Source organism: Centruroides sculpturatus, unplaced genomic scaffold (genome assembly GCF_000671375.1).
Source record: "Centruroides sculpturatus isolate CEXI.00-Female unplaced genomic scaffold, Cexi_2.0 scaffold1500, whole genome shotgun sequence".
NCBI classification, from domain to species: domain Eukaryota; kingdom Metazoa; phylum Arthropoda; class Arachnida; order Scorpiones; family Buthidae; genus Centruroides; species Centruroides sculpturatus.
This window is the reverse complement of record NW_019385899.1, coordinates 65,915-92,309: the sequence shown is the minus strand read 5'-3', so window position 1 is coordinate 92,309 and position 26,395 is coordinate 65,915. Positions and strand designations below refer to the sequence as shown.

Genomic DNA, 26,395 nt, shown 5'->3' with positions numbered 1-26,395 from the left:
TTAAGACATTGTGTGTATCATTTAAGAATTATATATTAGGAATATAAAACTGTAAGTTAAATTTAGGGATTACATTGTTACAAAATTTAACTTTTAAATTTGCTCAGTCAAATTACATTTTCTCCAATTACAAATTTATTCTCTGATTAGTGCAAATATCTTTAAAAATGCATAAAAATAGAATTATATATCTTATAACACATTACAAATAAATGTTAATATATTTTAATAGTAATTTATCATCCAATTGGAGTTTTAAATTAAACTATGATTCTGTTTTAAAATTCTGAATTTTTTAATGTGTTTTTTAAGTTTGTTATCTTCATAAATAATATTTATATAGAATTTATGTAATCATTTTAAGTTAAAGTATCAAATTTAATTTAAACAAGTATTTCAAATTAAAATTCATAAGTTCAAAAGAAATACCAAATTAGAGTAAAAGTGTCTTCTCAGTTCCTCCTCTTTCACACCTTGGAATTGGATGTAGTCTGAGGAAGGCTTCTAAATTTGTGAATTTTAATTATAATTGTTGTCCTGGAGTTTTATTTAAGTGTTTTAAAGCAATTTGATATTCATAATAGATAACATTATTAAAAATTTTAATTATTTTCTTACAGATAACAGTATTGATTCATGAATTAATATGTATTGAAGTTTGGAAAGAAAAAGTTTTTTACCAATTAATAGAAGATAGATTTGAGCCTACATCAAATATTTTTTTATATACTGTTGTAAGTAAAATTTTATTTTTATAATAATTAGTATTACAACTTTTTAATTTATGCCTTTATGCAAAAATAGATTAATAACATAAATACAATGGAAACTTGATTACCCAAACTTGTTGGGACAAGGGATCTTTTGGATAAATAAAATTTTGGATAAACCAGAAACTTGTTTGTTTTTGTGTTCTAGGTACATCAAATACCCAGAATGGAACTTTAAATGTACTACATTTAAAGTTCCATGAAGAAAAAATACTTTAATGCAGTGCTAGATCTGAAAATAAATTAAATTATTTAAAATTTAATGTGATGTTATGTATCTGGTTGTAAAGGTAAAATTTAGATTTTTAAAAGAAACTTTATTGACAATTAACTCAACAATGATTATATTTCAGCCTGCTAGGTAAACATTCTTTAATATCAATTACATCTTGTCATCTTTGTGCAAACTTTCAATTTTTATGAAAAATCCCCGTCATTCTATGTTTAAGAGAGAGTCTTGAGCATTGAGTATTGTCATTGAACTGTATATTGGCAATATGGTTCTGCAGGACACAAAACAGATGGTAGTCAATTGGCATCAAATCAGGGTTGTAAGATAGATAAGGTAGAACCTCCCAGCCCAGACTAGCCAGTTTCTCTAAAGTCATCTTTGGTCTATGTGCTGGCTGGTTGTGGTGATATTAGACTTGGTGAATTTTTGGGTGTAGTTCTTTGATCTTGACATTCAAATGATTGAATTGTCTACAGTAGAGTTCTTTCATGACAGTGGTCTTGGTTGGAAACAGCTCCATTATGATGCCAAACAAACACAGATCATTGCTTTTTTTGCACTATTGGCTCTTTGACAGTTGCAATAGCTGGTTGGTTCTTGTTCATCTATGAATGCTTTAACAAATGCTTTGCAGATGAGATCATAAACAAGCCTTTGTTGTGTTGTGGCCAGTTTTAAAGTGATAGAGTAACAGCACACTAATATGTTCTTTTGAAAGTTTTATATTGTCAGACATTACCAATGTATCTACTTGTAATGAAATATATGATGAAATGCCCTTTGGTTACTTTACTTATATATCCACATTAAACATTCTAGGCATTTTTTTCCAGTGTTTTAATAATAATAATAATAATAATGTGTAAATTTTATCTTTACAACCCAATATATGACTTACTTTATGGCTCTACAATTTTACAGATACAGTGAGGAGATGTAGTGGGTTTCCAGTTATGTGAGGAGAGTTTGGTTTCTGTGTATATACTCTGGGGTATATACAATGCTATACCATTTTTTTCTTTGTTTTAAAAATTATTTTGAATATGTTGAATTTCTTGTTTTACCGAAAGAAATGAAAGACAAATTCAGTCTTTTCTCTTTACAAAAACTTACTATTATGTTACAGAAAATACTCACAGCTTTACATACACTATGACCCTCTGATGGTGCTAGTTCAATTACTGTGACCTTTGGTGTTTTTTCATTTTTGCTTACACATTAAATACAATCACCAACACTATCTCTTAAGCCAAAAACAAGGAAACAAGACTCTCAAGACAATAATTCTAACAAATTCTCAAATTGTTTTTGTTGGGCTGCAATTTGACAAAATTGTAGACCTAAAAAACACTGTTAAATTCCCACTGTTGCCTGTCCATCTATCATATCCTATATGTATTTATCTCGAGAATGGAGATAAATACATGAAAGTCAATCCAGATATAGAAAGCTTATGGGCTGGAGGCTCTGATTAACTATATTTGAACTTCTGATACAAACTAGAAGTTACATTATTTCAGTGGTGTGCCGTCCTTGGAAGTGGTGGAAGTGTCACTTCCCTTTTATTTTCTAAAATATGAAAATAATCATACAATGTGTATTTATATTTGAACATATCTTATTACAAATTTCTCTACTACATGTGAAAAAAAGATAAGATTGCTATTATATATTCGAATACCAGTGGCAGAATGAATGAATAAATCACGAGTAGATTTATAACTTAAATCACCGATAGTGGTTTACTGGTATGTTTTTATGATAGTTCTGTATAGTTGACAGGAGTTTAAAAAAATCCATTAAAATATTTGATACATTTATTCTGCTTTCTCATCTTGTATTACTTACAGATTTTAATGTTAAACTAGTGTTATTATGATTTAGTATATTCCGTCTATAAGGGGATGCAGGAAAAAACGTAAACAATTCTTGTACAATGTTAAAAAATTAATTGTTACTTTGGCACCATCATTTACAACTAAATAATGAATGAGATGCACAAGATACAAAGAACCTCTAGAATTTATTTTCCTTAAATTTATGATTTATATATCTGTTGTCATAAAAATTTGTCTTTTCACTACTTTTCCAAGATTACAAATTACAAGAGTATTTTCCAAGATTACAAATTACAAGAGTAAGAGATTCCAAGATTACAAGAGTACAAAGTAACCAGTTTCAACTTATTTCTACTTAAGAAATAGTTAAATAATTAAGAGATTAGGGAATTAGAGACATAAATAAAACCCTTCTAAAAGAGCCGGAATTTTACTTAAACAAAAGTTTAACCGAACCAATCTCTATCTGAGTACAGTGGGGCCTGATTTCTTCGTAATATTAGATGTAATAAAGACAGAAATTTTTCCAGTTCAATGAGAGTGACTGAAAAGTTGTAAATTTTGGAAATTTTCACGCATCCACCTACCAGGATCGTCTCTGATTCCATCCGTTAGCCAGCTATTTGACTAAGTGGATTGTTTTAAGATTTAAAAAGTAAAGAATATTTTATGTTATTTTTATGTATGTTTCTTTACAAAGCTATATTTAATTATAATTTCCTTTAAAAGTATATTCATATAATTGAAGAATATTTTGTACCAGGTATGTATATCCACCACACATTTTATTTCACCAAGTTTTTATTATTTTATTTATAATTGTAGCCCTTATATTGTGGCTAACGATTCGGAATATAATTGTGATATTAAAAATACATTTGGACACCATACATTCTTGAAACCATGTCACTGATTATTTTTGTCGTTTTTGAACACTATATAGTTCATACACACAACACAAGGCAATCTTCATTGTAAATTTATTCAATTTTTAGTTGATACATGTACCTGTTTGCAGGTACATGTATCAACTAAATATTGATACTTGTTTGAATAAATTTACATGCAGGTTTACTTCAAATTTACTGCAAACAGGTATGCGTATCAACTAAAAATTGAATAAATTTACAATGAAGATTGTCTTGTGTTGTGTGTATGAACTATATAGTGTTCATAAATGACAAAAACATTTAGAGAAGTCTACGGTTTTTACTGGCTTATCGAACAAACGAATATGAATGGACCCTAGACCATCACTGATACAGAATTAACTGATTGCCCCTGGAAGTCGGCTTCTTACAGAAACACAGCTTCCCTATCATAAAATGTCATGGCACGCCAATGCATTATTTCAATTCAAAACTTTATCCCTGAAAGTTGTTAGACCAACATAATTCTATTGTTAAAGGTAAAGTATAATGTACAGGGGCAAGCCACTACTAATTTGAAGTGGAGATCATATATTTTAAATTAAATAAATTAGAAATGTGATTAAAAATTGCAGCCCACCATTGTGATGATGTCACAATAAATAATTGCTCGTTTAATTCAATGTTTTATTCATTGAGAGTCAATTAACCTTTCAACAGTGGGATAATCAGGTATGGTGCTATCCCAAAGTAGTGGGCCACGCCTTTTTTCTCATTATCGTTTTGGAAAAAGATTTTGTAAACAGTTATGTCTAGTAAAGAAAAGTTTTTTTTTTATTGTTACATAATTCATTTTTTATGTAACAATTTTTTTTCACAGTAGTTTTTGGCTATACCGCCAAAATAATTTAATGGCTATATTCATTCCTCACCACTTCCACACAATTGCCCTGGACAGATATATCCATCCCTCACTGTTGAATGGTTAATTTTAAAGAAGGGTACACACATTTCAAGCACCTGGCAATCATTTTATGACTGTCTGGACACAATCGAAGAAAATTGATTTTATTAATTAAGGAAAATTTTATGTTATTTATAACATCTATTTAAATTTATATTATTTATTGCATAGATTTAAATTGTAAATATTTATACAGTAGACCCCCTATAACACTGTAGATAATTCCGTTTTATATGAATTCCATGTTGTACAAGTCACTTAGATTTTACAAATACGTGAGCCATTCACAGCCTGGCACATGCATTTGTAAAATCTAAAATGTGAAGTACACTATTATATATTCATGATTATGTCAAATAATGGAAAATTGTAACAAGATTATCTCAGAATTGATATGATTATAGCAGAAATAAATCATTACAGTAAAAACCCAATGCATTGGTTTTTGGGGGAGGGGAATAATAAATAGGAATAATTTCAGGACATTAGAAATTATAGGTGAGAACAATTTAATCATTATTATTATCTCAAATATATTAAATAATGTTATGATATATTTAAAATACTTATTCTTTCTGAAGAACTCTGATTGACATTTGTTTTGTGCAAAATTTATGACTCAATTTAAAGTACAATTTTTTTCAAAGACTAGAATGCTCTCACAATTGCTGTCACTCACATATAAGAAAGATTTTACTTTCATCAGCATGACAAAGTTTGCATAACTTTGAGTTTACTATATTCTTTTCTGCTAGGAAGCTCTCACATAGCTCTATATAAGAATATAAGTACATATCAATCCCATAGAGAACCAAAATGATACAAATTAAGACAAATTTCTCATTCTGGTATTTGTTGGATAAAGGTTACTTCTGACAATGTAGTGGAGGGCTGTAGATGATGGCTCAATTTTTCAATAGTCAGTAGACAATCCAGGAGTACTAAGAAAGCAAAGTGCACACACGTAGCATCAATTCTTTGAACTCATTCAAGATTATCATGCATTCATTTCTCAAGCTACAAAATCATAGTTTCTTTAAAATCTGAAACAATCAATGTAGGAAAATATTGATCAGGACTGTAATTTTTCAATAATCAATGTGATAAAATAATAGAAGACTGATGGAGGCAGGAAGAAATAATGTTATATAAACCCCATACAAAGTTAGTATATGGGAAAATAAAGATAATGATGCAATTAATATAAAGATAATGCTGTATTAAGAAATGAAATTAATGAAATAAAATTGAAAAATAAGTTAATCCAAAATACTGGTAAGAAATATGTAAAAATAAAAAATGGTAAGATATTAATTATCAATAATAAATAATTTTGTATTATTTTAATTTACATACTTTTAATTTATTTAACATTGCAACTTACATCATACACACTTACCAGATATACAATATACATTTTTTAAAATTTATTCATATTTATTAGATATAATTTAAATGTTTAGTGTTGTTAATATTAAAATTTAAAATTAAATTTCTATAGCTATATCATGAAGTTACTTTAGTAACATTATTGGAAGCATTTTTATATTATGAAGAAGCTGTAGAATGCATTTCATCTGTGGTGATTGATTTGTTGGATTATTGTGCTCGTAAATTGACATGGTTATGTTCCTGGTAAGAAATGTTAATGTTTATTAGACTTTTTAAATAAAATAATGATAAAATATTTCTTACTCTCAGTTCAAAATGAATAATTTTTAATGTATTAATAACAACAATTACAATAAGTTATTCTAATGTTTGTCTCCTTGTAGTACACAACAGACATCTAATTCAATCAAGTATTTTCAAAAAACTTACAGAAGGAATTTAAGTTAGATTTTAAAAATAAAATATTCAACAGATTGTGTGTATTCAAGTCTAAAATGGACTTATGTTATACCTCTTAGGAGATAGATTTACATATATTTTGAATTCTCATAATCTTTCTCCTCATTATATCTTGCATCTTAGTTACCAGTTTCCTTAATAAGTTTCCGTCACCATTTCTCTAATGTCATGTCTTGTATCTTCATCTATCAGTCTCTTTTATATTATATATATATATTTTTTATTTTATCACTTCAATATTTTCATTTTGATTTTTTTTCCCTACTGTACATTTTTCATAATTTTTTTTATTAGTTCTGTTCATTATCTACTCATCATGTGACCATACTGTCTACTATTTATTTTTTTTAGTTTCTCTATAATGCTGTTTATTTGAGCTTTTTCAGTTCTCGTTTCTTGATTTTTCTCTTAATGATATTATTTATTTCACCATCTTTATTTCTGTTCTCTCTTGTTTCTTATCTTTTTCTTAGAATTAATGCTTGTTCATTAATAACAGATTTTATCATAATTTTATAGATTTCTATTTTTAACTTTATTGGCATTCTTTTATTATATATAATTCCTGATTACTTTTTGTCATTTCTTTTATCCTAATTTAATTTTTTGTTTTGCTTCTGCTTTACATTCTTCTTATATTTAAAACATTAAAATTTAGATTCCTATTATCATAATGAAGTAGAATAGAAGTAAATAATTGTGAATAATAGAAGTGAAATAGAAGTAAATAATTGATAAAAAACTATAAAATATAAATATATATATGCTAAATAATATTACAGAAATCATATCTAAGTAATCAGACCAGAAAACAATTAACAAAGCGATATTTCCACATATTAAGTTTTCAAATAGAATTTTAACATTAGAATTTTTGAAATTCTAATGTTAAAATGTAAACATAAAATTGATGACTTCTCAAACTATGGAATTGAACTACAATGAAATTTTAAGTCAGATCTTTTTTCTATTTCTTTAGTAATTGTTAGGTAACAAAGTCAGTTGTGAACATCTGAAGCCATCAACTGATTTGAATAATAATTAGAGATGAACTTATAGTTAAAATTGAAAAAAATGTTAAACAGAAATTGTAAAAAAAATGTTAAAATGTATGTAATAGTCTCATTACAAAAAGCTTAAAACATAAATTTATTTATTATGTTTAATTGTATGTATATTTATCCATTTATATAATTTCATAAATATTTGTTACTGATATATATTTATAACTTTATTTACCAACACTGCAATTGTTTTAAACAGATTTATTTAATTTCCATATAAAAAAACAATAACAACATAAGTTAAAAATACCATTGTCTTAAATCTTATGTTAATATAGTAACTTTTTCTCACTTTTTAAAAAGATAACAGACTTTTACAGATACAATTTATATAATAAATAAACAAGATGCATGAATAGTTTTGCAAAAAACATTTTTCATAATACATAACTCATTGATTTTACAAATTGAAAATGCATTCATATTTTGATTTCAGGAAAAGTACACAAAACATAATATAAACAACACATACACATTAGTTATAGACAGATTTCATACAAAATCTTCAAGAAATAATGTTTGTATTACTTGGTCATACATCAATAACATCTTAAGAGTTCTGATTCCATTCTCTTTCAAGGATTTTAGCAAACTAGATTTGATAACAAAGTATCATTTTCTTCATTTAAATATGATAGAGTTTTGTAGAATAGTTCATACATGAATTTTGAATTTGTTTTTTTGTATTGAAATAATTTAAAATTCCTATTTAAAATATTTATTTAAAGGCAGTTATAGATTATTATAGGCTAGCAATTATGATTGTATTGTTGAAAGTTAACTTTTGAAAACAATGATTATATCTAGAAATTAATAATAATAAAACATACACATCACAATACAACAGTAACTTTACAATAGTGTGTGTGTGTGTGTGTGTGTGTGTGTGTGTGTGTGTGTGTGTATATGTATATATTACATTACAGAAAGATATAAAAAACACATCATATAATCAAGAAATTCTTAAATATAGTACATAATTTATGTGTTCATATTTAAAAAAGTAACAGTTATTCCTGTACTTGTGTCTTGATTTTGACTGGCATTACATTAAGCACTGGTATAAGCCAAATATGCTAGTTTGCCAACACAATAATAATAATAATAACTCTCTTGCCAATCACCACTTTGCTTTGGTAAAGATCTCAGTAATTCTGATGAACCACAGAGCTATGCCAACTGGAGCATCAGCTCCTGGTAGAGTCACTATGCCAGTTAGGTCTGTGGTGAAAAATGAAGCCAAGAGTGACTGAATCCAAATCTGAGATCTAACAAAGTGCCTGTATTACATGATTCAAATGTAATACAGGCTTGGATGTAGTTCGTGTTAACAAGCTTCACACTTGTCAGTTAGGCAGAGGTTCACATTTGAAAAATGTGTCACAGTCTCCCTTGGCCACTAATGGTGAAAGCAGCAGTGGTTTAAGTATGGCTACTGCAATGCCCACACAAGTTGTGAGAAACTGGCTGAATCTTGATGTTTCTGAGGCAATCCAGTCACAGACCATTAAGGCAGGTAAACCACTCCAACAGATGAAATGGACAAAAGAAATGAATGAGTTTATCATCTGTACTTACTACACCATCACAAAACTCAAAACAGACTTGACAGCATACAGACAACAGTTACATCACTTGTTCTCACAACAATATCCTCATCTCACTATCACTGCACAAAGGGTTGTTGATCAAAAAAAGGAACAATTATACACAACAATTTTATATCACAAACAACACTAAAACATATCAAACTACAAATTGCAGAACAAGTACATCAGCAAACAATCGCATAATCCTTCAGGCTCATCAAGATACTTGCATTGACAATGATGTTCCTACCACCACTATTTTCACTACATCAACACTTCTTCATTGCTTGAAATAGATTCAGGTTTAATTCATAATTTCTTTCTTCTTTTCCAGGAAGCACTCACAAAATTTACAGGCACTAAGCCTGCACAATGACCATGCATTTCCAAATCAACACTTTTAAACTAGTAGGGAAAACTCTATACTATGTGAACAATTACGTATTACCAGATTGCACTCATTCTATTTCTCTACTCTCAGACATTCACATACTAGTCTATGCAGGTGCAAGTCACAGGACTAACATGGACAGGACAGTAGTGATCTACCATGGACTAAAACTGCATCCACAGACAGAAGCATACAAATCAAAAACTTCAGAAGCCTGCCTGGCAAAGAAGACTAGAAACACAAATAAACAATATTAGACAGCAGCTAGGCAGGCGGACACAATATGCTAATAACAAAACAATGTCTAAATTAACAAAACAACTAAAAAAATTTTCAAGAAAATTAAATATACACCAAATATGAACAACACAATGTCCACATCGCAGAATACATTGACATACTGAAACAAAATCTTTCAGCCAAAGCATGGTGACTCAAACAATACAAAATTTGCTCTGTATGGAAACAACAAAATAAATTATTTACAATGAAAATCTCTTCTACAGGCAAATACTACCAAATCCACTACAGATTTTCAACACAATGGCATGCCAGCTGAAGAAGAACTCACAAATTATCAGTCTTCTCTTTGGTCTATTGCTGTCATGCACAATGCTGAAGCAGACCGGATCAAAGAGGAGAGCAAAAACAAGCAAGACACACCTAGTATGCATTGTGTTGAAATAAATACACAAGAAATCTGCACAATACAGAATGCACACAACTCGACAACATCTTGTGTAGACAGCATTCTCAATTTCTGGTTCAAAAAAAAATTTACATCCCTGCACCAGGAACTAGCTAAACATTTAACTCATATCATCAACAATCCACAAGACATGCCAATTTTTCTCACACAGAGCATCACCTACATAAAACCAAACCAAAAGCAAAAATACCAAAGATCTTGCACAGTACAGACCAATTACATGTCTTCCAACAGTTTACAAGATTCTTACCTCTTGCATTGCAAACAAAATATACAATCATATTGATGAAAACAATATTCTTATGGAACAACAAAAATTCTGCCTTAGAAATTACAAAGGTTACAAAGAACAACTACTTGTTGACTCTGTTATCCTACAACAGCAACACAGAAACATACACATAGCATACTGTACATTGATTACAGTAAAGCATTTGACAGTGTCCCACACACTTGGCTGCTGCACACACTTCACATCTATAAAATTTATCCCCAACATCAGTTTCCTTGGTTCTACCATGATTTACTGGAGAATAACATTACATCTTAAATTCCATAACACTCAGATAAACAAATCAAATACACATCAAGCAAGGAATCTCCTTTTTCTAACACATTGAACAAAATACAATATGGTTACAATATCAGACATAACAAAATACTGTTCACCTTACCACACTTCATGTACAGTATATGGATAATATCAAACTTTATGCATCCACACAGAATCAACTTCATCATCTCTTACAAACTATTCACCCATACTCAATCAATATACAAATGGAGTTTGATCTAGATAAATGCAAAACACTACACATTGAAAAAAGGAGTTCTGAAGAAAGGAGACTTTGCATTTAGAAGTGGAGAAATTGAGTTCATGGAAGAAGGTGAGTTTTACAAATATTTAGGATTCCAATAGGCCAAACTTATCAGAACGTGCACAGATAAAACAAAGGTTAACATACGAATACCAGAACAGATTATATGCAGTACTAAAAACACACCTAAATGCAAAATATACTATTAAAGCTATTAATACCTATGTTGGCCCTGTACACACTTTATTCCTTTGAAGTTATACACTGGACACACACAGATCTCAAACAACTCCAAAGGAAAACAAGAACAACACTTACTAAGCATAAACAATATCACCCAAAATCATCCGTAGAAAGACTAACTCTTCCTTGTAAAGAAGATGCCATGGTCTGACTAATTTCCTACAAACTGCACTACAAACAAATCAGACTCTGTGGGAGTTTTCCACAAAAAGCAAGAAACATCAACATTACATAAAGCTATAACTAGTAGACAGTAATCACACACCTTTAAACTTACATTCTGAGCAACTGGACATAGCTCAACACAAAAACAGACACCACTAGCCAGTGTGTCTGTTTTTGTGTCCACCTAGCTCAGAACTATGTTAACAAAATTGAATCCAAACTACTGGCTGACTAGGGGCTGCCTGTTTGGAGAGACTGAGGGTTTTATGGTTGTCATTCAAGATCAGGTCATAAACACTAAAAATTATGCATCCTGAAGTATGCATCACTCACAAATGACTTTTGTAGTAAATGCCACATTCTGTCAGAAACAATGCAATATATAACTTCTGGTTGCAAGCTTTTAGCACAAACAGACTACTTACATAGGTATAATCAAATAGCAGATATAATACACCAAGAGGTTGCATACAAACACAGATTATTAAACACCCAGGTACTATACTACAAATATACTTCACATGCAATATTAGAAGATGACACGCACAAAATTTACTATGACAGAGCCATAATCACAGATAAAACAATTTATCACAATAAACCTGACATCATTCTCATTGACAAATGCAATAAGATCACATATATAATAGATATCTTTGTTCCAAACACTCCTAACATAAAAAATGCTCATACTGAAAAAATCAACAAGTACATTCCACCTGCTCAAAAAAAGACAGATGTAGAGAATGGATAGCGTATTTATTGTATTTGTTGTCCTCTCTTCTTCTAGTGTTATACTACATACACTACACAAAAGACTAGAAACATTAAACCTTAATAACAACATATATATGGCACTACATAAAGCTGAAATATTGAACACATGTCACATTGTTAGGAAGTTCCTAACATTGACACACATACCAATAACACAACTTATTGTTACACTTGATTGAGTAGCTATGATCTGACTTTAGTCTGGCATAGCACTTGGCTCCAATAAGAGCTGAGCATGACATTTGCAACTTTATAATAATAATAATAACACAATAAAATCACATACATTATAGACATATCCATTCCAAACACTCACAATATACAAAACACATTCACTGAAAAATTAGCAAGTATACAGAACTTGCCCAGGAAATAAGGCATTTGTGGAGGATGGATAGGATTCGTATTGTGCCTGTTGTTCTCTCTTGTACAGGTGTGATACCACACATACTACACAAAAGCCTGGAAACATTACAATTGAATAGAAATACATGCATCACACTACAGAAGGCATATTGAATACATGCCATATTGTTAGGAAATTCCTGAATACAGACACAGACACTGACACATGTATTTAATTTTAGTTTTGTTTTGGTTGCTATGCCTTGACTCTGGTCCAGCATAGTACACAGCCACTGGTGTCAACCGAGTATAACCCTCTAAACCCAACATAATAATAATAATAATAATAATAATAATAATAATAAAACAGCTGGTTAGATCGGGGATGCCTCTTTGGGGAGATGGAAGGATTCATGATTGCCATACAGGATCAGGTCATAAATACTAAAAACTNTTTTTAACCATTCGGATACATAATTTAACCTAGAAATAAGTTGGTCGACCTTAGAATTCATAGAGAGATGTAAACGCAACAGAACACGTATACCCTCTTCGAGGTTAAAATCTTCTCCTTCCAGAAGATATGCAAATTCTTCCTCCTCGCGACTCTTCAAAGATTTCTTTTTACTACTGGTCTCTGCTTCCCTGAAGCTCGGTGAATACGATTTTCTTTTCGGATTGACTGCCATAATAGTAAAGACTTACCTATAAGAAAGAAATAAGTTAATAACGAAGATACAGCAGTGACAGATGCTCCCCTACTGGATATTAATTATTGTGAATTAATTATTAGGTCAAGTGAAAGTGGAAGTGCTAAATAAATGAAAACTTTATTTAAAATTTTGGTTGCTTTTATTAACCTTAAAATTGTTCAAACATGGGTTAATGAGAACCAATTGGATTTCAACTGCAGTTATTCATTTTTGTTTTTTTAAACTCTTTCCACTCTGTGGGCACTAAGAGACCCCAACAAGCCCATTATGAATTTGACCAGGTCTACAATGGGCAGCTGTGTGGTGAAGAATGAGGTCTGATATATCACAAAAAGGCCACTTTCTGACAGTTATTCATCTATTAGTGGTCATAGGAACAATCTTATGTTGTTGTTTTTCTGATAGTCCTGTGCTGGATTTTATTCTTTGAATGTCTTTCCCTTCTATTCTTCAATCATTCTGTGAACAGTCACTGTGGTCAACTTTACAAGAAATATCATGGAAAGATGTGCTCATTTTATGCATTCCAATAATTCAGCTCTTCTCAAAACCTGACAAGTGTTCATAAAGAGTTCTAACTGTACATAGTGGAATATAACTTCATAAGTTACTTTAAAAAAAGTACAAAAAATATAAATGTAAATGGAATTGTTTACTCCTTAAAGGAGCAAACAATTCCATTTACATTTATATTTATATTTTTTTGCATATACATTTACATTTATATGTAAAAGGCTTCCTTAGTTCCCAAGAGTTAAAAAAAAATCACTTGTTTGGTACAGTTGAATTTAAAAGTACTACAGTATTTATGTGCTTGGTTCATTCATAGCAAAGCTTTTATAAATTATAAGAAAAATGTATTCACTTATATATTTGCCTTAGGTAATGCAAAACCACAGTTACTTGGTATTTATTGTGTTTTGAAATTGAAACATTTATCTAAAGATGTCATTTTGGCATTATTGAGGACAATTCAAGCCATTAGGATTGCTACAGAAGATTTCATTTTTGAAATCTTCTAATACAAATTGCATTGGCTAATTTTTCAATATTAGGATAGTTGCCTAATATTGAAAAATCAATGTTCAGAGGATAAAAAGACACAAGTTACTTTATATTGATTCTGAGTTTTTTGTAATTATAAACATAATGTACTTTTATCTTTATCACATTAACATCCTAAAAAGTTAATTTGCATTATTTTTATCTATATAAGCAAAAGCCAACATTATAACATCCTAAAAAATGAACTAGTTTTTTGTTTTCAAAAAGTTGACTTTTTTCTCTGATCATCCAAATAAATACATGCATCACACTACAGAAGGCATATTGAATACATGCCACATTGTTAGGAAATTCCTGAATACAGAAACACACACTGACACTTTATTTAATTTTAGTTTTGTTTTGGTTGCTATGCTTTGACTCTGGTCCGGCATAGTACATAGCCACCGGTGTGAACCGAGTATAACTCACAGAACCCAACATAATAATAATAATTTATTTTAAGCAAAATTTGTTGCATGATAGTAAACATTTTGTATCTTTTTCACATCTAGGATTTGAAGATAGAACATTAACATTTGCATTACTTTGAAAATTACCTGTATATTAACATTGTATAGTTTGAACTGTATGCTCAAGTTGTTTTAAATATATTAAAAAGTCAGTTAGTAATATTTTTGATAAAGAAATATGATTTAGTTAACTATAAATTTTATGTAAATTTAACAAAAATAACTTATTACACTTAATACAGATTTGCGGCTTTATGTAATAAATTATTTAAGATTTGTTTTTCATTTGATTTCAGTTATAATAAGAATAAAGCATTTACTGAATCTGAAACTAAATCTGGAATGGATGATCTTATTAAACAAGAAAATGTGCTGAATTTTGAAATTAGCATGAAAGTATTGTCAGTTGTTGGTTTTCTAACAGAACATTATTCTGTGTTAGTATTTGATTTTTAACATTATTTGAATNCTGAATCATTAAAAATAAACTTTTTCCAATCACGCGATAATGTTTTGGTTTTGTTTTCAGTTCGTCATGTATTAAGGCAAACATGGTTGTTTGCCTTAATACGTGCGTTTGATAATATTTTGTGATTAAACAAAATAAAATTAGAATTGTATTAATAAATCTAATTTTTTTTATTTTGATCTTTAAAGTCACGCCTCGTCCTATAAGCGAGATTGTCTTATACCCAAGTATATATGATAATTTAGTAAAAATAAAATTTTATATTAATTTTATGATTTAAATTTTAGGTTACCATTAAGTACTCTGCATCGATTATTAAGTACTCATGATTTTCCTATATTTCTAATCACAATTCTTGAAATGAAACCATGGCTTCAGTCTCATTCCAATGAAAAATGCAAAAAATATTTTGAAGGTAAATGGATAGAAGTAGATGCTGAAGAAAGATTAAAACTGACCAAAACAGAAGGACAGGTAATAAATATATACAGTAAAACCTGTATAAACTGGAATTGCATGGTTCCAAATATATCTTTCAGTTTGGCAGATTTACATTTTAAAGGGTTTTACTTAACATAGAAAATTGCTCCATTTTGAAGAATTTTTTATGTTTAGACAGGTTTTATTTTATTCAGGTTCCATTTTGGACATGTTTTACTGTATACAATATATATCCAGTAAAACCTGTGTAAACCGGAATCGCACTGTTCCGATTATTTTTCCTGGTATATTATATTCCCGTATATTCAGGTTCCATTTTGGACAGGTTTTATTGTACATATTTCAAAAACCATACTTGTAGTTACACTAGTGAAAAATCCAATTAGGAACATCTAGTTTAATAGTTACCAGTACTTTTCGCACAAAAAATGTGGGTGTTGTTATGATATCTTGTTTACAATTCACTATAATGAAAATGGGATTCTATAATATCACCTTCTCCTCTATATTTAATTTCATAGCTTTTTAAACTGGTTCTTAAATTAGGTAATTTAATTCCAAGATATATTTGCATGTGGAAAGTAAAACAATATATTAGATTGCTTTTCATATTTTGTTTCTCAATTGTTATATTTTAAACACCATTTTAAATAAAATGATCAATCAATCACTATCCATTTTCAAAAATGGATAATGATTGATGTTTTTAAGATTATTCTAAATAAAGTAGAGTGAATGCAAAGTTACACAATGTTCTTTAGTTTCTAAAACTTGTTTATTGATGAAATAACAGAACATCATGCACATGTAGTTAAAAAAAGCCATTAACATTAAATCTCTATGGAAACCAGCAGAGCAATATAATAGCAACAATATTATCACCAACGAGAAGATACCCGTAGACTCTGCTGTGATAACTTAAATTGAGACCAAGAATAGGCTATCTAAGTTATTGTATGCTATCAAAAGGGACATCATCTACTTATTTCAAATAATTAACATACATAAAAAATGCTGTTATCTTTCATATTTCTGCATTTTTATTTCTTTGTATATTGAAATACAGTAGATCCCCCTATAAGACGGTAGATACGTTCCGTTCTTTATGAATCAATTTTGTAGGAATCATAGTTTACGGACTACGGCTGTTTGAAAGGTTTTCTTTCATAAAATTAATCGATTCTAGACTAATTCNTTAGATTTAAAAAAACCAGAATGAGAATCCCCCAAAAATGTAGAAAACATTTGTTAAAATAACAGCTTGAAATTATATTTACAGATAATGATTGTTTTAACTACTAAATTTTATAAAATCAAAAATGGTTATGTTATATCACTAAATTAACCTTAAAGTGTGAAATCTAATTTTCTCTAAATTTTATCATATTTTAAAAATGATTGTTTTGGAATTTACTTAATGTACTATTTGGGAAACAGTATGTGCATAAGTTTATGCATGTATTTTTTTGTAATTGAAGATTTAAGGCTGAAAATTTAAGCTAATTCTTTAATCCTGTAAATAATTTACTTTTGTGAAATATATATCTCAAAATGCACATTCACAGCATTACAACAGTTTATTGGGCTGCAATTTGAAAAAAACTGTAGACCTATAAATTCCTACTTTTGTCTGTCTTTCCTTAATCTTGAGAACAGTGTTAGATAAATGAAATTCAAGACCAGATATGGAAAGCTTAGTGGCATCAGGAGGCCCCAATTAACTATATGTGAACTTCCAATGATAACTGGAAGTCATATTATTTTAATTCAAAAATTTTCCCCTGAAAGGCATTAGCAATGGAGTCATGGTGGTCATCTATCTAATGGAAAAGTATGATGTACAGTACTAATTTGAAGTGGATAAAATATATTTTAAATAAAACAATTGTAGAAAATATTTTCAGTCATATAAAATTGCCTTAATTCAACTCTTAATATTCAAATTTATGAATATGAAATTACTTTAGCAGCAGCTGTATCCCTCATATAATATCTTAATGTATCTGATAGTTTAAGATCCTCGTCAGAGGCAACTCTTCCTTCCAATTTCTGAAAAAGTTTAGATTATCAGAATATAATAAAATTTTTTAAGAAGTTAAAATTTACAAGCTTCTTACCCTTGCTTTTTCAAAAGTTTCAGAAACTTTACTGAAAAATCTAAAAAATATAAATGGTTAAAAAGTTAAATATGACTAGTTAAAAATTCATTTAAAAATAGAGGAAAATAGCTAAGAACCTAGATGATGCTGAACAAAGTAAATTCTTATTTAGGAATGATTTCTAGTTATTAGCATAAGAAATCAGTCTTAAAGACTAGTTTACATGAAACTACCACCAACATTTTGTTGCTCAGAACTACAATAGGCAAGAATTTGTCTCATTTGACCAAATTGCACCTTATTAGTGGTCAAAGTCACTAATAAGGTGCAAAAACTGTCACAGAAATCTAAGCTGTCAGATTTTTCATTTATTGCATTGTCAAACCAATTGATAAAATACAAATCATAATGTTGGACTGCATTCTCATATTTGAGAGAAACTAAAGCTGTCGCACATGCAAGTTTTATTCTACCACATCATGTAAACATCACAATTTAACAAATCTCATCAGCATGATTTGGAGGAAAAAATGTTGGCAACAACAATAATTGTGCAATATTTGAAAACTGGAATTAAGTGTGAATAATGAAATGATACCAGTAATATCCAGAAATTTACCAAATAAAAATGACATCATCACAATGCTATGCTGCAATTATTAATTAATTTAATTTAAAATATATGCTCTCCATCTCAAATTACTATTGTAATGGCTTACCCTGTACAGTACATCATACTTTTCTGTTAGCAATGGAGTCATGTTGGTCATCTATTAACTGCTTTTAGAGGAAAGTTTTGAATTGAAATAACATGACTTCCAGTTTGTATCAGAAGTTCATATATAGTTAATCAGGGCCTCCTGCTCCTAAGATTTCCATATCTGGTCTCAGCTTTCATGTATCTAACTCCATTCTCAAGATTAAGGAAAGANACTACTAAAAAATTTGAATTTAATTATAAATAACGAAATGATACCAGTAATATCCAGAAATTTACCAAATAAAAATGACATCATCACAATGCCATGCTGCAATTATTAATTAATTTAATTTAAAATATATGCTCTCCATCTCAAATTACTATAGTAATGGCTTACCCTGTACAGTACATCATACTTTTCTGTTAGCAATGGAGTCATGTTGGTCTTCTATTAACTGCTTTTAGAGGAAAGTTTTGAATTGAAATAACATGACTTCCAGTTTGTATCAGAAGCTCATATATAGTTAATCAGGGCCTCCTGCTCCTAAGATTTCCATATCTGGTCTCAGCTTTCATGTATCTAACTCCATTCTCAAGATTAAGGAAAGATGGATGGATGACAGTGGGAATTTATAGATCTACAATTTTTTCAAATTGCACCCCAACAAATGTCTTCAACAATTTTTTAAATTGTCATCATCAGATTAAAATGGCAGTCGAACATATATTTGAAAATTAGAATGTTACTTTAAACAAACTGCTCTACTGCTATTTTAAATTAACCTGATGATGATGATGATGATGATTTAAAAATTGTTAAAAACATTTGTTATTATGTAGTAAATTGCTGGTTATTACTGATATAATTTTGTTATTTAATATCGTATTTACTCACATATAAGATGAGGTTTTTATTATTTTTCACTGCTTCAAAAACATAGGTCGTCCTATACGTGCAAACAAAGGATTCTTCGCGTTTTTGCAATAATTTCTGTGAACTGTGTATAGTTCATGCTGTCATTATAGGTCTACAGTCTATTTATCATAAGTTGGCACCTACTGTAAACAAATTAAGACATATACCTTTTTGTTTATTGGTTTAATCCTACATCCATCAATTAAAAACTGTGTTGCATCTCATTCGTTCGCAGAAAATAGTTTCTCGTTATTTATAAAAACATTAATGAAATACAGGTCACTTAGCAATGATTATAAATGTAGTTATTTTATATTAGTTAAATTGTTATTTTTAATGAATATTAGCACATTCTGAATCATTAAAAATAAACTTTTTCCAATCACGCGATAATGTTTTGGTTTTGTTTTCAGTTCGTCATGTATTAAGGCAAACATGGTTGTTTGCCTTAATACGTGCGTTTGATAATATTTTGTGATTAAACAAAATAAAATTAGAATTGTATTAATAAATCTAATTTTTTTTATTTTGATCTTTAAAGTCACGCCTCGTCCTATAAGCGAGATTGTCTTATACCCAAGTATATATGATAATTTAGTAAAAATAAAATTTTATATTAATTTTATGATTTAAATTTTAGGTTACCATTAAGTACTCTGCATCGATTATTAAGTACTCATGATTTTCCTATATTTCTAATCACAATTCTTGAAATGAAACCATGGCTTCAGTCTCATTCCAATGAAAAATGCAAAAAATATTTTGAAGGTAAATGGATAGAAGTAGATGCTGAAGAAAGATTAAAACTGACCAAAACAGAAGGACAGGTAATAAATATATACAGTAAAACCTGTATAAACTGGAATTGCATGGTTCCAAATATATCTTTCAGTTTGGCAGATTTACATTTTAAAGGGTTTTACTTAACATAGAAAATTGCTCCATTTTGAAGAATTTTTTATGTTTAGACAGGTTTTATTTTATTCAGGTTCCATTTTGGACAGGTTTTATTGTTCATATGTGTAATTTTTTAATTTTACATACAAGATTTGGAATCACTAAATTTGCCTTAATATCCATTTTCTTGAACCAATTCTACTACACAGCCTGTTTGAAATTAATTATTAAACATTCTATTTTAAATAAATGAAAAAGACAAGTTATATATAATACTACAGATATAAAAAATAATTGTCATTTTTCTTTCTTATATTTTAGTTTTTAAAATCTTCTGTTTATCATAAAAATGTAATAACACAAAAGTATACAACAGCAGATTAAACTCAGTACAGTACTAACACAGCTGAATGCAAAACACACATTTAAAGCAATCAACAAAGTTATACAATGGACACATACAGAACTAGAACAATTTCAAAAAAAAAAAAGAAAAACACAAATAGCATTAGCAAAATATAACAAATATCATTCTAACTTCTCTGCAGAAAGACTGACTTTTCCTTATAAATAGGGAGGACAAGGCCAATGGCACAACCTCAAGTTAGCAGGCCCAGAGACAAACAGTTAAGAGTGGACTCCCATATCTAGATCAGAAATCTCAGAATAAATTTTCATGCACTGCTGCTGTCAGCACCATCTAGAAAATTCATTATGGACTAGGTATAAATTGAAATGATGCTTGTTTTACAATTTTTTTCAATCACTTTTTTTATTGTTTTCTGTGAATTTTATTTAATTTTAATTATTATGTTCTGTTTACTTTTTTTTTAAATTTTACTGCAGACTGGAATAAGTTTATGTTCACTAATCACTTTTTTCACTAGCAATCTACCTGTATTTTCAAGTTTTATTCTTGGTAAGTTCTAAGAAATATCTGACAGATCTAATTTCTTTGCACAGTCTTGCTCAATGGAAGTTAGAATAGTGTGGAAAATTGTTTCAGACAGGTTTTTGGATAAGTTTTAAGAATTTTTGAATTAGAGAAAGAGTGATCACAATTGATAACAGTTATTGGAATTGTCAAAAAATGTATGCAGGCTGTGCACACATTTGGTAACCTGTTGACCAATACATGATTTTTAACAATCAAAAACTTAACTAGATTATGGATGTCTTTTAAGTCTTGCAATTTACCCTTAATGGCACTATGAACTTCTGAGTGGTTGTTTATCTGTCTCAGGAGCTAGCTCATTGTGGCAAGTGTTAGAAAGAATGTAGCATTTTGTCTTTCATTTCAGTCAAATTTTCAAGAAACATAGCTGCAAAACTTTTTTAATGGTTTTGTTTAGGCTGGTAAATTGGACTTTCTGGTGAGTGGTGATATCAAGTGTACAATTAAACACATTGAATTTGGAACTACTTTCAGTTCAGTTCACCAAAGTGTTGTTTTATTCTTGATACTCTCTTTAACTTGAAGTGAGACTCAATATGCAATCTCACCAAAGTCATTCTGAAACTTCTGTGTCATCTAGTGCACTTTTAAGAAGTGTTTAGCTAACTTGTTGCTCAGGAGATTGCAACATTTTTGATATGAAATTGATCAACATGCATATGACTAATCTTGAAAAGAGGTACATGATCATAATTGCCTCAGATATATTATACACTGTAAGAGTTTCTTACAGAAAATCAGAAACATCTGAATTACACAAAGCTGTAACTCTTTCACACAAAAATAATATACCATTAAACGTAATCAATACTGACCTGGATCTAACATAGTAACACAATCACAGTTTTCATTTATTAACAGAAAGAGTACCACAATAGGCACCCTAATGATCTCAGTTAGGAACACATTAACAGAACTGTTTCAAACCAATGGCTGACTCATGGATGCTTTTTTGGAAAGACAGGATTCACGATTGCCATACAACACCAGTCATAAATATATGAAACTACATACAGAAAGCACATTTTAAAAGATACATCACCTTCAGATGACATTTGTAGGAAATATGACATCATGCATAAAACTATACAACACATCAGGCTGCAAGCTTTTAACACAAATAGATAGATTAATTACATTGACATAATCAAATAGCAAATGTAATACATCAAAAACTTGTACACACCCAGCAACCAAATTACAAATACACATCTTATATAGTCATAGAAAACAACACACACAAATATCCTATAATCAGGCCATAATCAGTAACAAAACAATTTATTACAACAGACTAGACATCATATTCATTGACAAACAAAATAAAATGACATGCATTTTAGACATAGCTGTAGCAAACATCCATAACATACAAAATACATACACTGAAAAAATTAGTAAATATTCAGAATTTGCCCCTGAAATAAAGTATTTGTGGAGAATGAATTATTGTGGCTGTAGTCTTTTCAACGCAATTACTCAATCTTTAATTCTGGTAACAACATTTAATACAATATTGAACTAACGCTTTTGACCTTACCCAAGGACTGCTTCAAGTTCTTAAACAAATTGTATTCCAAAATGGAATGCTTAGAATCAAATGTTTTTTTTTGCATGGGTAGCATACCACATACATTACACCACAAAATAAACATTAGAAACACATATATAAACATCTCCAAGCCTGATAAATATATTAAATTGTAGAATTTTGTCTGATGGCAATTTTTTGAAAATTAATTTGAAGACACAGTCTGTCCAAAACTGGAAACCACCCAGTTATATTAAAGCCAAATAATTGCCAGATTAAATCAGGCCACATTACTGCTACTATATTAATAGTAGCAGTAATGTTGCCTGATTTAATCTGGCAATTATTGAAGCCAGTAATTTGGCTTAGAAGTAGGCATTAAGTTCCATATCTTATTAAGTTTAATAATTATAATTAAATTAATATTTATTAAATAATTTAGAAAATTCTGGAAGAAGAAATATGCCCAGAATGGGACTCAAACCCACAACAGCTGCGAAGGATCTGACAGATGTCCAGGTAGCATAATTGGCAATGCATATGCACAGTAAGTGGCTGTTGTGAGTTTGAGTCTCACTCTGGGCCAATTTATTAATTTTGACTACTATATAGGATACACTCCACCACCACCTTTATAATATAATCAATCCTGGAACTGCATTGTGATACTTAATATATAATTTACTGAGTTCCAATAAGAACTAATTAGATCAAAACAATACCTTTTTCACTAATTATTTTCATTAACTTCACATTAAAAATTATTTTCATTTCACTGGATACACTTTGATGTCATAATGATTTAATTGGTACTTGAAAACTGTACTACACCACCTGTATAACATACTGTTGTAAACAATTCTTTTCGTGCATGAAAAACATCAAAACTGCTGGAAGAAATAGGTTGAGTGATTCCCATTTAACTAACATTCTTAGAATTAAGACTAGTACCATAAAAGCAGATATTGACAACTTTATTAAAGGAAGGAAATGTCAAAAATCACATTGAATTTATTTTTATTTTGTGTGAGTATAATTTTTTTTTACTGTCAATAAAACAATAGTTTATGTAATTATATATATTTGTTATTAAAATTTTGATATTCACATTTTTAACTTTTTAAAAGCATATATTTATATAAAGTACCTTTGTGGCCCACTGAATATATGTACATTTCTAATTTGGCCCATTAGGAAAAAAGGTTGGACAACCTTGGTCTAAATTAAAGTCAGTCATGCTGGTCATCTATGTAACTCTATTCATGGGAACTTTTTGAATTGAAATTGTGTGATTTCCAGTCTAGATCGGAAGTTTGTATATAGTTAATTGGGGCCTCCTGCCCAAGCTTTTCATATCTGGTCTTGGTTTTCATCTATCTAACACTATTCTCAAGATTAAAGGACAGACAAATGGATGGACAACAGTGGAAATTTATAGGTTTATAATTTTTTCAAATTGCAACCCAATTTATGAAATACAGGAATTTGACAAGGTGTAAAGTAATAAGACAGAAATTTTTATTTATAGTTATATTTAATGTTAGTTTATTTATTTTCTGTTTTGTTTATTTTGGTTTTTGGGTTAAGATCTGTTAAATCTCAACTGCTATCTCAAAACTTTTCAACTAGAGCTTCATGCATAATTTCATAGTAAGATTTGAATAATAAATGGAATTTCTTCTCACAAAATTAATATTGTAGTCACATTTATAAATATAAGTAGACAATTATTTAGGATTTTTTAAACATATATTGTTAGAGGCATAAGTTAAGCAAAACCTTATTTCTTATAAGCATATATGGTATGCAGTAAATCAGCAATATGTAAAAGCAATATGTAAATTAAAAAGTTGGCTGAAGAGGGGCAATAAATGCCCGAAACGTGTGTAATATCAACACGTATCAACTGAATAAAAACTTGATGATAAGAATTGCCAAGTGCCTGAAAATAAATATGATAATTATTTGTGTTTGAATTACTACTAATGTAAAAGAACATTGTCAAACTGATGCAGCAGCAAGCTAGTCTTCACTTTTGTTGTTCAGTGTGTAGCTGTTGAATTGTAACCAGTTTGTGTTGATTAAGGGTTTTTCTTCAGCTAGATTCTTTTCTTAATCAAGTTAAGTGTTTTAAGAGATTTTGGAATAATTGTAATTTGTTTTTACTAATTATCAATTTTATTGTTGTAATGTAGTTTTTATTTGGAGTCAGAAAGTCCAGCTGAAATCTGTGTACAATAGAGAAGATGCAGGCTTAAGTATCATTCTGGATCATCTTTCAGAATCTTCTAAATTGCTTATTAATAATTATAAATTAATTTAATTATTGTTGCAAGATGCATAGGTTTAATTGTGTATCTTTAAGCTTAATCATTCTTCTTATAGCCTGACCCAGTTCATTAGGCTTAATATTATGAATTAATTTGCATAAAAATTATATAATCTATTATATATTTATTTTGTTAAATTTTTTTAGATTTGGATTGGTTTATTTCATTTATTACTTGATGATGATTGCAAGAGAAAATATATAATTAATAACTACAGAAAAAACAAAATTTTAAAAGTAAGAAAATCTATTTTCTGCAGTTACTTGTATAATTTAGAATGGATAAAAAATTTTTATGTTTAATTAAAAAATTTTTTTCTAATGAACCTGTAAAAGAGATGCTTGCTTTTTTATATTTTTAGCTACAAAATTATTTGAATGATATTATCATCGATCAGATTCCAGTTTTAGAACAATTACAAAGATACCTATATTATCTTTCTATATCGGATCCTCCACAAGGAAAATCTGAAGTAATAATAGAACAAGTTAGTAATTTAAAATAAACTTTTAAAATTTTTAGGTGTTATTGAAAATTTTACTTTTTGATCTTTANATACTTTGTAATGTACTGTACTGTACGTGGTATGACACCTGTGCAAGAAAGGACTATAGGACATGGATTTAGACATTTTTCATGGATGCTTTATTTCGTGGACGAATTCTGAGTATTCATTATTATTATTACTAAATGAATATCTCAAATTATAATATAAAAAAGTAAATTGTAATAGGTTTCTATTAAGAAATTAAAATGATTAAATGCAAATAATGCTATAAATATATAAAAATATTCATTTATTTTAATATCTTCTTGAATAATTGTAATTAATACATTCTTAGACAATTTATATTTTGATATGTTTGATGGATTTTAATGTAATATTTAGTTTAATTTATCTGTAAAAATAATATTTAAAGTAAGTATTTACAGTTTGTAAACTAACATAAAAAAGGAGCCGTAATAGCGTAGAAATGATCATTATCTGGTATTTTAAAGCAATGAAAGCAAGATTGTTAATTATAGTAGCGTATAATCAGTTAACTCATAAACATTTTAAATTGAAGATAAGTAATATTAATGAAATTCAATTTTTCCATGATAAATGTTAGCGTAACTACGTCTGATGTGCTATTAAATTTAACAATCGGACTACTTTGTATTCTTTCCTTTAATTATCTNTTTGTGCTTATTTTTCCCTC

The 26,395-nt window shown here is 29.0% G+C and overlaps 1 protein-coding gene and 1 long non-coding RNA gene across 2 annotated transcripts in view; one reads left to right on the top strand and one right to left on the bottom strand.

Moving 5' to 3' along the window:
• LOC111612476 (zinc finger MYND domain-containing protein 10-like) overlaps positions 1–26,395 on the top strand; it is a 36,257-nt gene that overhangs the window by 5,027 nt on the left and 4,835 nt on the right. Inside the window, exons 3-9 of the mRNA XM_023353692.1 lie at positions 621–734; positions 6,175–6,308; positions 15,152–15,292; positions 15,612–15,887; positions 20,121–20,307; positions 25,340–25,429; positions 25,555–25,680. Of these exons, the coding sequence (XP_023209460.1) occupies positions 621–734; positions 6,175–6,308; positions 15,152–15,292; positions 15,612–15,887; positions 20,121–20,307; positions 25,340–25,429; positions 25,555–25,680 (1,068 nt within the window). The remainder of the gene's footprint in view (positions 1–620; positions 735–6,174; positions 6,309–15,151; positions 15,293–15,611; positions 15,888–20,120; positions 20,308–25,339; positions 25,430–25,554; positions 25,681–26,395) is intronic.
• On the bottom strand, positions 17,728–18,459 carry LOC111612474. Its single transcript, XR_002754611.1, has 2 exons — positions 17,883–18,459; positions 17,728–17,814 (listed from the first exon to the last, which is right to left on the bottom strand). It is a non-coding gene; the product is annotated as an uncharacterized LOC111612474 (long non-coding RNA).